Raw genomic sequence first — 16,531 nt, 5'->3', positions numbered from 1 at the left:
TGATCACAGAACCCACAGCCCCAAAACGAAAAAAAAAAAAAAAAAAACCTAGCCGCCAATCACAGAACCTAGCCGCCTCTGATCACAGAACCCACAGCCCCACAAAAGACCTAGCCGCCAACACCCACAAAATCAAAAAAAAAAAAGAGACAACCCACGCATGACCCAGCATTCACCAGCCGCCAAAACCCACAACACCAACGCCCACCGCCGCGACACCCAACAGCCTCCAGCCCTCAGCCGCCGCAAAACCCAACACCTCACCTTCGACCATCGCCGTTGAGGACAACGACCACCGCCAATGCCAAGGCCGAGACAAGCGAGCTCCGATCTGCACCATCGAGCACCGCTGATCGTGACGCCGGTGAACCTAGGCCGCATCTCCGCCGTTGACTCCAGCGTCGCTTCGTGCTTGCTCCGCCGCTCCTTTTCATTTTAGCTCTGTTGTCTTTCCTTTTTTTTCTTTTTTTTTTTAAGTCTGTAGTTTGGTTTCTTATTTGAGTTGTCGTATGAACATGTTTTTTTTCAAGTCTGTAATGTCTTAAACGCAATGTACTTTTTATTTTGCAAAAAAATATATATATATATATATAAAAATAAAAAAACCAAAAAAAAAATTGTTGCTGTGACAGCCCATTGCTTGTATTGGGCTTAAATTGTTTTCACAGGTCCATTCAGCCCAAGTCAATTCACTCACTTGAGGAGCAGACCGTAGCTACCTAGAGCAATAAGTGGAGCCACTGACTAGGGTACAATTCTAACTCTATATTTTTGGTGGATTCAATTTTGTCTCATTAAAAAAATATTATCTTTATGTTTTTTTTATGTGCATATCCCACCATACTCCATTATCCTATCCATTTTGTGCTCAAATTAGCTGTTTTACTGTTTGTGTCCTCTTTCAGTACCCACTCTAAAATTCCAAAAAAAAAAAACCAATTTCTTTGAAATATCTGATTCTTATTATTAATTGTGGAGCTTATTGGAATTTGACTTTTATTTGGGCTATCTCTTAATACTGTGAACACTGTCACTATTTGTCTGCAATTCCTTCCTTTGATTCATCGATCTAGTCTCTACATGCACTCTTGCTTGACCTTTAATTTTACATTGAGAATTGATTACTTGAATTTTTGGGAATCTCAACTGCATTCATAAATATTGTGTTGCATGCATCTACGTAGTGGTCGCGTCATGTCAAACCCTGAACATCAATCCACTTCCGAATCTAGGCCCTCTTTAGAGCAAACCATAGGAGACCTAGCCAAGAGTGTCCGTGATTTGCTGGATAGGGTAAAGCGAATTGAAACATCTCAAAGAGAGACCACTAACCATAAAGGAGATAACATGCTTGGGAAAAATAACAATGGTCACTTTAATAGGGCTCCACACTTTGAACATGATCACTATAATCACTATGGTCCTAGGGATTATGATGATAGGATGTCTAAGGAAATGATAGAAGAACCCACCTTTGATGGCTGCCTAAACCCATGGGTTTTCACTAATTGGTTACGTCAAATGGAGAAATTCTTTGACTATTACCATTGAGCTGAGAATAGGAAAGTGAGGTACACTAGGATGAAGTTGATTGGGAGAGCTGATCTTTTCTGGGAGGACCTTGAGGAAACCCTTAGGCGACGACGTGAGCCCCCCATTATTGATTGGATGGAGATGAAGGACGCCCTCTCGAGGAATTATCTTCCTCCAACTTATAGGAGCTCCCTCCTTGAGGAGTGGGATCGCCTAAAACAAGGCACTGCTCCTATGACCGAATACATAGAGAAATTCAAGGAATTCCAGAGGTGAATTCAAATAGTTAAGGAAGAGGTTGTCACACTCAATAGGTTCAAGAAATGTTTAAATGCTAACCTACTAGGCGAGATTATCACCCGAGGAGTCACCACCTTAAGAGAAGCCTATGACCTTGCTAGGAATTGTGAGTTAGCATCCAAATCTATCTTTTGGCGACGTTCTGAGCTTCGAAGCATTCCTCCCAACCCTCAACCTTTTGGTAGCAAACCTAAACTTGCCTTACCCCCTAAGGTCAACCCCAATAGCATCCCGATAGAAAAAGAGGACAAGGGAAAAGGTGTGATCAATGAGCCCTCAAGATTAGGCTCTCGCCTCCAATGCTTCAAATGCAATGGGATTGGACATGTCGCAGCTAGATGTCCCTCTAGGACCCTTGTCATTCAAGAGGATGATGAAAAGGTAGAAAATGTTGAAGAGCTAGTGTATGATCCAAATGCTGAAGAAGTCCAAGATGTTGAGGCCGAATGGGAAGATGATCCTAGCTACCTCACATGCATTAGAGCCATCTCTCCCCAGGTTGATGATTTCAAGGCTGTTTTTGGTGTCCCTAGAGTGAATGTGGTAAGGTGTGCTTTGACAGAACAAAGGGAAACTGATGATTGGCGAAGAAGTGCCATCTTCCAGACTTACACTAAGTGTGGAGACAAAACGTGCAAGATTATTATAGATAGTGGGAGTTGCATTAATGCGGTGTCCTCTAACGTTGTTTCCCGCCTAGGCTTGAAATTGATCCCACACCCTAACCCATATAAAGTTTCTTGGGTGGATACTTCCTCCATAGCCATAAAAGAAAGATGTGTTGTCCCACTAAAATTCCTCACCTACAAGGCAGAAATATGGTGTGACGTAATTCCCATGGATGTAGGGCATATTATCTTAGGTAGACCTTGGCTTTATGATTTGGATGTCACCCTTCATGGGCGATCCAATTCTTGCTCATTTATGTTTGGAGGCAAGAAGATTGTGCTTAATCCTTTGAAACCCAAGCCAATCGACATGAGCAAGAAGCCAGAAGTGCCGAAGGCGAAAGGTCTGAACATCATAAGCCCAAAGGCATTTGAAAGGGTAGCAGTTCAGGAATCCATTGTGTTTGTCTTGGTTGCTAGGGAACTTCATGGAGAGACCTGTGAGGAGCAACCTGAAGAAGTGAGGTCCGTGCTCCAAGAATTTAAGGATGTTTTCCCTGAGGAACTCCCCGATCATTTACCGCCCATGCATGATATCCAACACGCCATAGATTTTGTGCCCGGAGCGACCCTACCTAACTTGCCCCATTATAGGATGAGCCCTGCAGAACATGCCGAGTTGCAAAGGCAAGTAGAAGAACTACTTAGGAAGGGTTTTGTTCGTGAGAGCATGAGCCCCTGCGCAGTCCCTGCACTCTTAACTCCAAAGAAAGATGGGACTTGGAGGATGTGTGTTGATAGTCGTGCCATCAACAAGATCACTGTGAAGTATCGTTTTCCTATCCCTCGGTTGGATGACATGTTGGATATGATGGCTGGAGCAACGATCTTCTCCAAGATAGACTTGAAAAGTGGCTATCATCAAATTAGGGTTCGTCCTGGTGATGAGTGGAAAACTACCTTCAAGATGAAAGATGGTTTATATGAGTGGATGGTTATGCCTTTTGGATTGTCCAATGCTCCTAGTACCTTTATGAGAGTGATGACTCAAGTGCTCAAGCCTTTTATGGGAAAATTCCTGGTTGTGTACTTTGATGATATCCTCATTTATAGTAAGTCTAGGGAGCAACACTTAGACCACCTAACTCAAGTTTGTACAACCCTTAGGAAGGAGAGTTTATATGGTAACCTCAAGAAGTGCCCTTTCTTTACAGATAAAGTTGTCTTCTTAGGTTTCATAGTGTCATCTGAAGGAGTTTCTGCCAACCCCCAGAAAGTTCAAGCAATTATGGATTGGCCCGAGCCCAAAACTATACATGAGATTCGAAGCTTTCATGGGCTCGCTTCCTTTTATCGCCGATTCATCAAAGGATTTAGTACCATTATGTCCCCCATCACTGACTGCTTGAAACATAGGGAGTTTATTTGGACAAAAGCTGCTACTAAGGCCTTCAAGGAGGTGAAACAGAAGATGACTGAGGCACCTGTCATGCGTCTCCCTGATTTCACCAAGCCTTTTGAAGTGGAATGTGATGCCTCAGGTATTGGCATAGGGGGAGTACTTAGTCAAGAGCGTCATCCAATTGCCTATTTCAGTGAGAAGTTGAATGATGCTAAGCAAAAGTACTCCACATATGACAAAGAATTTTATGCCATTGTATGAGCTCTTTGGCATTGGCGCCATTACTTGTTGTTTCGAGAGTTTATTATCTACTCTGATCATGAAGCTTTACGCTATCTCAATTCCCAAAAGAAGCTAAATTTTAGGCACGGTAGTTGGGTTGAATTTCTGCAACGCTACTACTTTGTGGTGAAACATAGGGCGGAAGTTGAGAATAAGGCTGCTGATGCGCTGAGTCGAAGAGTGTCTTTGCTATCAGTCATGAGTGTTAAAGTCACTGGGTTTGAACGACTTAAGGATGACTATCAGTCATGCCTAGATTTTGGGGAGCTCTACACTAGCCTAAGTAATGCTTCACGTCCCATCTTGAATGATTATACCCTTCAAGATGGTTACTTGTTCAAAGCCAACAAGTTGTGTATCCCTCGGTCGTCAGTGAGAGATTTCCTAGTTTGGGAGATACATGCAGGAGGCCTTGCAGGTCATTTTGGCCGAGATAAGACAATTGAGGAAGTGGAACGTCAATTCTATTGGCCTGGTCTTAAGAGGGGCGTTGCCAAGATAGTTGGTCAGTGTCATACATGTCAACTAGCCAAACATCACAAGCAAAACACTGGTCTGTACACGCCTTTACCTGTGCCAGATCGCCCGTGGCAGGACGTGAGTATGGACTTTGTGCTAGGTTTGCCCCGCACCTTTAGGAAGCATGATTCTATCCTAGTAGTTGTTGATCGCTTCTCTAAGATGGCTCATTTCCTACCATGTTCTAAGACTTCTGATGCTTCTAAAATTGCAAAGCTTTACTTTGATGAGATTCCCAAGCTTTATGGTCTCCTCAAAACCATAGTGTCTGATAGGGATGTTCACTTCATGAGTTATTTTTGGAAGACCTTGTGGCATTTAGTAGGCACCAAATTGAAATTTTCCACGGCATTTCATCCTCAAACTGATGGTCAAACTGAGGTGGTTAATCGTAGCCTAGGGAACCTCTTTCGGTGTCTAGTGGGTGAAGCCAATCGGAATTGGGATTCAATTCTTCCTATAGCCCAACTTGCATATAATAGCTCTGTCAATAGGTCTATAGGCGTTAGTCCTTTTGAGGTTGTGCATGGATTTACACCTAGGAAGCCCTTAGATCTTTTGCCCATGTCCCCACATGTTAGGATTTCTAAATCTACTGAGGCATTTGCACGACATATTCATGATTTGCATACTGAGATTCACAAAAAAATTCAGGTAAGTAATTCTCAATATAAAATTCATGCTAATACTCATCGGCATCATGCAGAGTTTCAGGTAGGAGATTATGTCATGATTCGGATCCGACCTGAACGGTTTCCCTCTAGGACCGTTAAGAAATTGCAGGCTCGTAGTGCCGGTCCGTTCAAGGTATTGAAACGAATGGGCCCAAATGCATATGTCATTGACCTTCCTCATGATTATGGTATTAGCTCCTCCTTTAATATTGAGGATCTAGTTGCTTATAAAAGCCCTACAGCTATTCCTGATACTCCTTTTGATGAGCCTTTGCTTAATCCTATTGATGCCCCTATGTCTACCCCTTTACCCTTAAATTTGCCCTATGCACATAAAGAATCTATTGATGCTATTTTAGATGAGCAAATTGTTTCTACCAGTGATGGAGGAGTTCACCGTTTCCTAGTTCGGTGGCGCGGGCGACCAGATTCTGATTGCACATGGATTACTAGAGATGAGCTACAGCGACTGGATCCTGACTTACTGGAGTACTATCAGAGCTCTTCAGCTTTCCACTCGACGGGGTCGAGTTCCTCTCACCCGGGGGGAGTTGGTGCGGACACAAGATACAGGCCCCCAATTATACACACGTATGGGAGGAAGAGCAAAAAGAAGATGGCCCAACCTGTGGCCTTATGGATGGAGCCTATTAGTTATTGGGCTTGAGATTAAGCAAGCCCGAACATTTAATAATTAGGGTTTTGTGTTGTTAGCTATTTAAACACTTTTTTCTGATTATTGTAAGACAGCTTTTGAGAATTATAAAAAAAAACGTTTGTTTTCTTTTACACTGGTGCCGACTCCAGTTTGCTTGGTGCTGACTCCAAGCAGCCCTTAGGTGCTGACTCCTAGGGTTATCCTATTATTTTTCTGTTCTATTATACTATTGTGGTTGTCCTACGTCACCCCACCAACCAAGGTACTAATGCATCCCACCGAAACTAGAGAAATCTTAATTGCATACAAAAATCACATTGGTTTTCTTACTGTTTTAATAAATTTCTTTAATAGAACCATCATCTGAGAATAAAATTATCTTACCTCCTGCAAGTGCTCCCAGCCTGGTCTTCGCTTTGCCACCACATCTCGAAGTTGATCATATTGCATGGAGTCCTGAACCCAACAAAAATATATAAAGAATTACAGGAAGGCATCAGGAAAATCGTGCTTAACAAATTAATCAATGTGATAAAGATGCCAACATAAAATGTGACCTAAAACAATGAAATCAAAAGGTCATAATATTTTACTCTAGGAGGAATAGTACAAAATCTACCAATGTCAGGTAGCACACCTGTATTAATTTATATTGACATTACCAGTTTCTATGAAAATACAGATAAAGCACCTTTAATAATTGAAGAACTGAGGAGTTTGGTAAAACACCATTTAAAGTAACAAAATATCAGATAATATACTGGAGATATTCTAGATTATTCAAGTCTTAGAGAAAAACAGGTGCGAGAGACAGAAAAGAGCATAAAAATCTTTGTAAGAAAAAAACTTACGTATATCATGAATTTTAAAAATGAACATAATTATCCATAGATATGTCTTCCGTAAGATTTAGGTTCCTGACTTTAATGATTGCATCTCAAGCTTATATATCATTGCAGGAGGCTTCTTCATTATTTAGCTTTAATCTTAGGACATGAAAGAGGGTACCAAACCAATTCGGAACAATCCTGACAAGACAATGTAGCAATAATGGATTTTTTTATTTTTTGATAAGTATTATAATGGATTTGTTTATAAATCAACTTTACCAAACAAATATATTTTTATGTAGAAGGATGCTTTAGAATCTAAAGGCTTTAGGTTAAGTAGGTTTTAAACAGAGCACATGGAGTGAAAGTTCAGTACAAGGAGAAACAACAATGGAGTATAAAACTTGATGGTAAGAGATACCAAAGCATTAGTGTTTTCAATATCTTAGGGTAATATTTCATAAGGATGGAGAGATCGAAAAGAATGTAAATCATAAGACAAAGCAGAGTAGAGGAGGTTGGTGTACTAGAGGTGTAAGAGGGACTCATGGGTGTGGGATGTGGAAGAGTATTAGCACAGGAGCAAAGAGCTTCTTTGGACAGATAGTGCATGATGTGGGGGAGGGCCATCGTATTTGGTTCTGGTGTGACCCTTGGAGTGGACGTACACATCTAAAGGATCTTAATCCAGAACTGTAAGCTTGTTCTCAGTCTAAAGAAGCTTGGATTTCTGACTTGATTGTTTCTGCATCAGAAGGGAGAGAGGAGTTGGAATTTACAATTCCATAGAACATTTCATGATTGGGAGCTAGATGGTGTTAGTTCTTTTTTTTAGCTTCTTTATCTTTACTCCTATATGCCGGGAGGTGAGGGGGATGATAAGCTATCTTAGAAGTTGACTCTGACTAGTGTGTTTGATGTGCACTCCTATTATAATTGGCTGTCTAGTACTCTTGCTAATATTTTTCCTTGGAATAGCATTTGGTGTGTAAAGGTGCCTAAAAAGGTGTCTTTCTTTTTATGGACAGCAGCCAAGGATGGGATACTTAACATTGACAATCTTGTTAAGAGATATCAGTCCCTAGTTAGTTAGTGTTGCCTGTGTCAATGTGATGGGGAATTTGGGACCAACTTTTACTTTACTTCACTGTAAGCATGCTCAAGCTTTATGGAGTGAAGTTTTTCAGGTGTTTGGGGTCCAATGGGTATGCCAAAGATGGTTATATCTCTTCTTTTTGCATGGGAGAATAGCACCTATCAACTATCTGGAATATGATTCCAACTTGTCTAATGTGGTTAGTTTGGCAGGAACGTAATAACCACATCTTTGAAGATAATGAGAGATCCTTTGATCTTTTGAAACCTCTTCTTTTTGATAGTTTATTTCAATGGGCTACTATTTGGAGTTTTACGCAATGTATTTCAATTTCTTCTTTCCGACAATCCGTTAGCTTTAGCTCTTGAGCTTTTTGTATTTATTTCATGTCCAGAGTGTTCATCATCGTGAACACGATGTTCATTCATTCAATAAAAGTCTTATTATTTATCCCAAAAAAAAAAAAAAAAAAAAAAGATAAAGCAGAGAATATAAAGTGGAGAAATGTATCAGGAGTACTATGTGATCATAGATTATCTATAAGTTCAAAGAGAAAGTTTTATAAGACTTTTTTTTTTTTTTTTTTTTGATAGGTAATCAGAAAACTTTTATTAAAGAGAAAAAAAAAAAGTACAAGTTGTTCATGATGATGAACAAGAAGGAAAAAAAAAAAAAAAACAAACAGCACAGCCAAAAGAGAAATCAGGAAACTAAGCTAAGAGAAAACATAAACTCAGAGAGAGAAGAACAATCAGTAAAACCCCAACAATGAGACCACTCCAAAAGACTACGTTAGCATAAAACCTTTAACTCATCCAACGTCTTCTCATTATCCTCAAAGGAATGACGATTTCGTTCTAACCACACAATCCACATTAAGCACACTGGAACCAAATGTCCAAATGTCTAAATTATGTTTCCCAAGCCATTGATGCCAACAAGACTTTTATAAGACTAGCTATACTATATGGTATTGAATGTTGGGCAATCAAGAAGCAACATGTTCATAAAATGATTTAATGAGTGTAGCTGAAATGAAAAGGTTAAGATGTATAAGTGGAAATACAAAGAAAGATAGGATATAAAAAAATAAAATAAAAAATTTAAATCATTTAAAGATAAGGGTGGTGCCTATTGATGTAAAGAAGAGGAAGAATTGTTTGAGATGGTTTGATAATATGCAAAGGAGAGCAATTGATACACCAATGAAGAAAAGTGATTGGATTCAATTCAAGTAAATGAAAAGAGGTAGAAGAAGACATAAAATAACAATAGTAATAGTAAAAATGACATGTTAAATAAAGAGATGATACAGAGTATGATTCCTACAACAAGAGCAACCCTCATGTTTTGTTGCAACCATTGAATTTGGAACCCAGAGCAGACTCCAATGATAAGCGGGAGGAAGGTGAGGATGACACCAAGTCATCATGCCCATTATGCCCTAAACGACACTAGTGTGATGATGATCAGGACAAAGGGTCGTGGACCCAACAAAGAAGAATACTTATTAAAAAATGGCTGAGAAGAAGAATACATGTAGCCAGGCCAACCCCGATTAGTCTATTGAGGATTCATAGCCAATCCCAAAATCTCAGTACTACGATCTATTATTATTGTTGTTGATGTCGCATCTTTTATATACATATAGGTAGATAGTTGGGGGAGGGGGGGTTGAATCATAGATATGGGCACAACAATAGATGTCATTACCATTGAGCTATCATTTGAACCCCTGTTGTTGTTGCATCTATGTATTAACCTTCAATAAATGATAACTTTGTGATGATTTGTTAGACCACTGCTATCAGGGACTTGATTGTATTACTCCCATTGTACATTTCCAGTGTACTTAATACTATTTCTAACTCATTTATCAAAAAAAAATTGATAACTTTGTGATAGCTTTTGTAACCAAAAGGAAAATGATTTTTTTTTTTTTGGATAAGTCAAAAAGGAAAGGGAACCATACTATAACTTTTCTGCATAGCTACCATCCAAAAACATGCGCTGTAGAACATAATTTAGTAACAACTTCATCTAGTCAATTCTTGGGATAAAATTTTGTATGTTAACAAAACTCAGGTCTACCATTTTCAGATCAAATTTGAGAAGTGGAGATTTGTATAAGAACATATATGATATATCCAGTAGGACTAGATTTCGCTTTGCCCTCTTTTTAACCAATCAATTATCAAAATAAGAAAAAGCACAGTTCAAAGGGCAAGCAGCAACATGTATGTGAAACGACACTAGGTGCCTAACAGAAAATTTATGCCTCAGTAATTGTGGGAAAAAGAAAGCAAGATGCATGCAAAACCTTGTATTGCCACCAAATTTTCTGCTTGACATCATCATCATAGTCGAATCCACCCACAATCTGAGGCAAGGTGATCAACCAAAATGCAGCAATGCTGGGATCCCTCATGCTGTGAACTATATGCTGCAACAGTATACAAAACCATGAATTAGATATGAACAAGATGTCTATATTGATATCAGGCGCACTGGCACCAATTCTATCATCCTCTGTTAATCAACTTCTTCATCAGACAGATTACAGGCCATCCATGGTGGATCCATTATCAAGCATACATATTCAGAACACAAGCACATCATATTCCATGATGCCTTTGGAAAGGCATATGCCTTATTATGTGATAAGAGCATATGTCTATAAGCCCTTCAGGAATTTAACATAAACCACTCATATATTACCATGACTCAGAAAAATCAAGTCAGGAACATTCAGGTAACTCTGACCTTCACTTTTCCTAGCATACAGGAAACTGTACTGTCATCAAACACATATCCATTTTTCCCCTTGATTTCAATGTTAAAATCAAAGACAGAATTGCATTAAAGTATATTTAATGAATTCTTAAGCAGCATGGCAGAGTTACAACTTACAACAATCATTATGTCATAACTAGAAACAGAAATAATATTTGTAGAGGCATGACAAGACAAAATGCAAGTCAAGGTTATAAAGAAGGAACATGCCAGAGAGCATCATTATTTATTTATTTGAGTTAAGTAAAATCTTCATTTTTTTTATAAGTAAAGAGATTTTATTGATAAAAAATATCATGTCATGCTCACGCTGAGGACACAACATAACCTAAAATAATTACAAAAGAATTATTAATAAAATCTTCATTAATTTCTCTATAAGGAAAACACACCCCTCATTTTCCATTCCATGGGAAGTGAGGCTGGTGAGGTAATATGCTGCTTTAAAAGGATTGAGCCCATGATCCTTTTCCATGAGGGCTGCAGATTATTGATCATCATCCTAGGATTTTACATCACGCACTTTTACCTTTAGACAAATGGTACATGGAACTCTAAATTTTAGATGAAAACTGAAGAATTCTGAATACACTTTCACTAATATAAACAACATGATCATGAAATTATATTAAGAGTAAAATACTAACCTCATAGGGATAGTCCATCCTTTTCAAGACATTATAGGCCTTCCATGGAGGCTCCATGATCTGCAAGAAGACACAAGGAAAAAAAATAATTGAAGCATTTTAAAATTGGACAGATGAAATAAGAGCAAATAGATATAACAACACTAGTGTGACTCATTAATATATGAAAACCAGGTTTATTAAACATCTTAAAAGTACAAATCTCAGCACAATGAAAAGCTCATATAGCGTCTAAAGTTCTAGCTTATATGAACAGCCACAAAACTCAGAAGGTGATGCTGTTCAGGAAATTACCATTGGACTTGTGCAGAATCACTCCCACAAGTCAGAACCAAATTCAACATGCAAGTCAAAGCACCTTCTCCAAGTTGGTGCAAAATCAGTCAAGCATTGAGAGAGTTACCAGCATCTTCACCAAGGATAGAAGCTTTTTAACAAAATCATGGAATATGCCATGAAACAAAAATCATAAGTGATATGTATTAGAAGGCACAGGGAACCACCCTTAGCACACTATAAGAATGCACAAGACAAACTCCCTAGATTATAAGTAATAATTTATCCTCTAACGATGCTGCCCCAACATTTGGCCAAATGCTTTGTACTCAAAAAATTGCCAAATCAATCATTTTTCTCAACAACGTAATCTCTTATATACTATTCTTGTTTAATGTGTCTGGGTGATCGAAAAATAAGGTCCAACACCATGGCCAACCTTCTTGATTCTTGATATTTCATGGCATTTTCCAATGATCTACACAATTACAAAATTCCATGACATGCTCCTAGAACCCAGTTTTACTTCAGTTTACAATCACTCTATTCCAATACAGTGCAGAGCATGAATATTTTACCCTCACACTTATGGCAATGTCATCAACTAAAAGCATATAGTATCGGTGTAAATTTTCCATGGAATATATTATGATTTGTAAATAGATCAAGTAAGTTATCCAAAAATGATAAAAAGACAGGAGAATTTAAACATAGGTCTTAGTGTAACAACCCTCTCTTATAGTTCTTCCAGACACCAGTATTTTGCTTAAAATTACCCTAGTATAATCATATAGAAGCAATTTCAAATGGTCATCAGAAAATTCATAGATGATAAAAGTAATCAGTTGATCCAAAAAAATGGATGGTATGTACAAACTGCTTAGTCTAGGCCAATTAGGGGCATTGATCTTTCTGGTAGTTTTGAGACAACATGCCAAAGTAAGAGATGTACAACCCAAAAGAATTCTCCTATGCAATATCAACACATCTTTGCTGATACCAACTCCTTATCAGAACCATTTTGAGATTCAATCTTGACAATTATGGTCTGTCATCAATGTTCATGTTCAATGGCATTTCCTCTCCTATCAAATTCTTGTAGGGTGGAGTTCCCCTTGCACTCTTCTTTCTGATTATACAATTAATACTACTTTTTCCCCTTCCTTCTGACTAGTATAATCTTGGCAGCCAGACAAGACAATCTTGATCAGGAATCCTCAAAGTGACTGGAGAACATCTAGAACCAGATGGAAGCTCTACAAGTAGGGCAGTGGGTTTTCTTTTTATACTTTCACAATGACTGGAGGACCTACGGAATCAGATGGAGGCTCTAAGAATGAAAAAGTATTACTAGAAGGCTTTTGAGTGGATCATGGCATGAAGCAGTCTTCACTGCTGTATCAGAAATCCTTTTAATGGAGAGGTGCATAAGATACTAAAGCTCCCGAATGTACTCCCAACATTTAGCCATCTTTGTCAGGCATAAAGAAACTATATATGTAAGAAGAGAACAAAAGTTGTGAATTTGCTAAGTTGTAGTGTCAGAAAACATGCAGCAATTTCGTACGTGCACTAGTCTTAAATAACTTTTGACAATGCTCGAAGTAAAATCTAATCAGTATCAGACGAGAACTCACGTCATCTGCAGAGATTCTGACTTGTAATTTGTGTTTGCATTCAGGACAGCCCATTACACCCTGCAATACCAACATATATTTTACACAAAGATCAGAACCTAACATTGAGATGTTAAAAGATTATAGTAAATTTTATGCCTGAATGGATGTCAAGAAATAGCAAACTTTACATGCAGAAGCACATGCCTTGACTATCACTTACAAAGCCATATGTGCTAGAGAACATATGTCTTACCGTCCCATCGCAAGTTGGGCAGTCTTTAGTTGGCAAGGGGACATGAAGATCCATGGTGGATGGAAGGTGCACCAACTCTGCCCGATTGTCCATAATGGCATCTGCAACACATTCAGCTGTTGCCTTCTCTCCACTGGAGAAGGATTCATGGGAGAGAGATATTACACAAGAAATGCAATTTTTGGATGCTGATTAAAGCTTGATTCCATGGAAACAGCCAATGACAATAACGATGACATTTGAAAGGCAAACAGCTATATTCTATATATTGGTAGCTATTCCAGCTCTGTAGCAGGTTGAATTTTGTCATGGAGAAACAGAAACATTATCTCTTATAAAGTTACAAGGTTTGCAATCTAAGAAATCAAAACTGATTAGAGAGAGGTTACCCTTTCAAGGTGTAATTTTTAACTTGGTAATGCACCCTCCCTGATCCTCTGCACTTAGTACACCGCAATGCCTGCCACCCATTGCAAGTACGACAGTTTCTGCACATCAAGACCATTTCCAGGTAAGAAAGCACCAATCATTAATTCACCATACAAAGCTACCCAGATATATGTTGTTTGTAGCACCAAAATATACATTTCAAAAGGCAAACCAATCTGGTGCATTCATTATCCTTGTATCAAAGCCTACAAAAATTTACACCAATGAAAAAATAACTTAATATCTGCACTGACAAATAAATGAAAAATGGCAAACTCTTTAGGTTATCAACCCCAACTAAACCCCCCCTACCCCCACAAACAACCATGAGCACTATTACAATCAACGTTTATGACCACGGTGGAGATACAACAACCCATTTTAGCTCTACAATATCACAAGATTGCTTTGCTACCACAGAGAAGTGGTGAGTGTAAAGCAGTGGGAAAGGAGGTGCAGTTTCAAATGCATGTAAAAGAAGTGAATAATATATAATTTACATACACACCCAAAAACTATAAAACGGCAGAAAATTTATAGATTTTGACTAGAGAACTGCTATTGAGGGACAAAGGCTTTAGTCCAAGTTCAAAGGGATACTGACAAGTACCTCTGACATATCACTTTCTTTCCAAGCTCCAATGCAATGTCATAAGTCCCTAGAGTAGCAACAGCCTGCAATCGACCCACAAAGCATATAAATATAAATCTAAATGATTTAAGCACAAGAATATCATGCAAGTCCCATAAGAATATCATGCAAGTCCCACTGACCAAAACATAAGCATAATTCAATGACCCATAAAATCAAACAATATGAAGTCCAACCCACAACACCCAAACATCACAAAACCCAACAAAAAGTGAACAAAAATTGAGTTACCCACTAATCCAAATGACAATTATAGTTAAAGCAAATGACAAATAGCACCCACAACAGACACTAAATTCTAATAATTTGCATTCCAACATAAATTCACATTAAATTGAACTTTGTGAATTTTAAGAACTCACAAAGACTGAAGCAACCCAATTATCCAAATAACAATTACACGAAAAGCAACATCGAAAAAATTCCCATGATTTCCACACCAACACAGATTTGAGATTTCAAATTTGATTGAAGCATGTAAAATTCAAAAAAAACCAACAACAAATATTGAAGCAACCCATTTAACAAAATGGCAAACACCACCAAAAGCAACCGCCAAGTTCTCAAATTTTTGTACTTATCATCACCAAAAAAAAAACAGTGATTATGAGAAGAAACTCACGAAGATAGAAAAATAAGAGAGCTTGGAGATGAGCTCGGGGACGCCAAAGCCACGAGGAGCAGAGCCAACAATGTCGAAAGCGAGAGTGAATGGAGAGAGAACGAAGTGTACGGGGAAGTCGAAGATGTCAGAGACTTGTTGGCCATAGCGAGTTGTGAAGAGCTTGTATTTAACATCTGCGAACTTCTTCAAGTTCTTCAACATGCGCTGTGTTCCACTCGACATGGCAAAGAGAGACTGAGAACTGAGAACTGAGAGGATAGAGTTTTTGGTGTTGGTTAATGTAGTAGTTACAGACCAAGGGTTGGGTTATCCGGGCTAAGTTTATCAGTAGTGCTGCTTAGTGCTATCTATGTCTGTCACCAAACACAGTTTCCCAATTTTATCATCTCTCTTCTATACAACTAACCTGGCAAAATTTGCTCAACAGCATTTTTTCAGCAAAAAATATTCGGTGAATGGTATGCGGCTGAAAGTATTTAGTAATTTGGACTGAATTTAAAAAATCAAGTTTGTGAAATTCAAGTTCTAACCCAAAATCAAGTTTTTTAAACTCGATTTAGACCTGAATTGAATTTTAAAAAAAAAAAGTGGAACTCGAGTGTAGTAAACTTGAGTTCCATTTTAAAAAAATAACGGAACTCGTGTCTGCTTCCCTTAAGTTCCATCTAGTTTATTTTTTAAAAAAGCATGGAACTCGAGTTTATTAAACTCGAATTCCACTTTCTTTCTTTTTTTTAAATTCACATCAAGTCTAAATCGAGTTTGAGAAACTTGATTTTGGGTCGAAACTCAAGTTTCACAAACTCGATTTTCAAAAAAGTCCACCTTACTAAATACTTTCAGTCACATACTATTCACCGAATTTTTTCCAAAAAATATATTATTTACCAAATTTTGCCCAACTAACCTCATTGCACGCGTGAAAAAAAAAATATGCTTTATTTTTTTTTAGTAGTTGTAGCAAAAAAATATATGTTTTTTTATTTTATATATATAATTTTTATTTTGAGAATATAATAAGTAAATAAATAAATTTGAAAATCAATAAGAGAGTGACCCTATTTTTTAGGCAATATTTTAGTTGAAGTTAGAGTTATATTTTTACCAAATTATTCTTTAATTTTGTCCCTATTTAAACATAGGAATATAGGGGTATTTTAGAACAAAAAAATTCGGTCCAAATAAGAGAAACCATTAAATAGTAGTATAGATATACTAAAAAAAATTATAAAAAGTAATATATATATATATATATATATATATGTATGTATGTATGTATGTATGTATGTATTATTCCTTGTTTGGGTTTTTTCATTTTACATACCAAAATATGGT

General features: G+C 37.8%; 1 protein-coding gene across 1 annotated transcript in view; it reads right to left on the bottom strand.

Annotated features, from left to right (window-relative positions):
* Nucleotides 1–15,467, bottom strand: part of LOC142640388 (uncharacterized) — a 30,727-nt gene extending 15,260 nt beyond the window's left edge. Inside the window, exons 1-8 of the mRNA XM_075814449.1 lie at nt 15,194–15,467; nt 14,530–14,594; nt 13,880–13,978; nt 13,491–13,623; nt 13,256–13,315; nt 11,343–11,402; nt 10,223–10,345; nt 6,361–6,432 (exon numbers count right to left, since the gene is read on the bottom strand). Coding sequence (XP_075670564.1) covers nt 6,361–6,432; nt 10,223–10,345; nt 11,343–11,402; nt 13,256–13,315; nt 13,491–13,623; nt 13,880–13,978; nt 14,530–14,594; nt 15,194–15,418 — 837 coding nt within the window. The 5' untranslated portion in view covers nt 15,419–15,467. The remainder of the gene's footprint in view (nt 1–6,360; nt 6,433–10,222; nt 10,346–11,342; nt 11,403–13,255; nt 13,316–13,490; nt 13,624–13,879; nt 13,979–14,529; nt 14,595–15,193) is intronic.
* Between the last annotated feature and the right edge of the window lie 1,064 nt (nt 15,468–16,531).

The sequence above is a fragment of the Castanea sativa genome, chromosome 6 (assembly GCF_040712315.1).
Source record: "Castanea sativa cultivar Marrone di Chiusa Pesio chromosome 6, ASM4071231v1".
Lineage (NCBI taxonomy): Eukaryota > Viridiplantae > Streptophyta > Magnoliopsida > Fagales > Fagaceae > Castanea > Castanea sativa.
The sequence above is the reverse complement of the archived record's forward strand: the minus strand, read 5'-3'. Positions and strand labels throughout refer to the sequence as shown.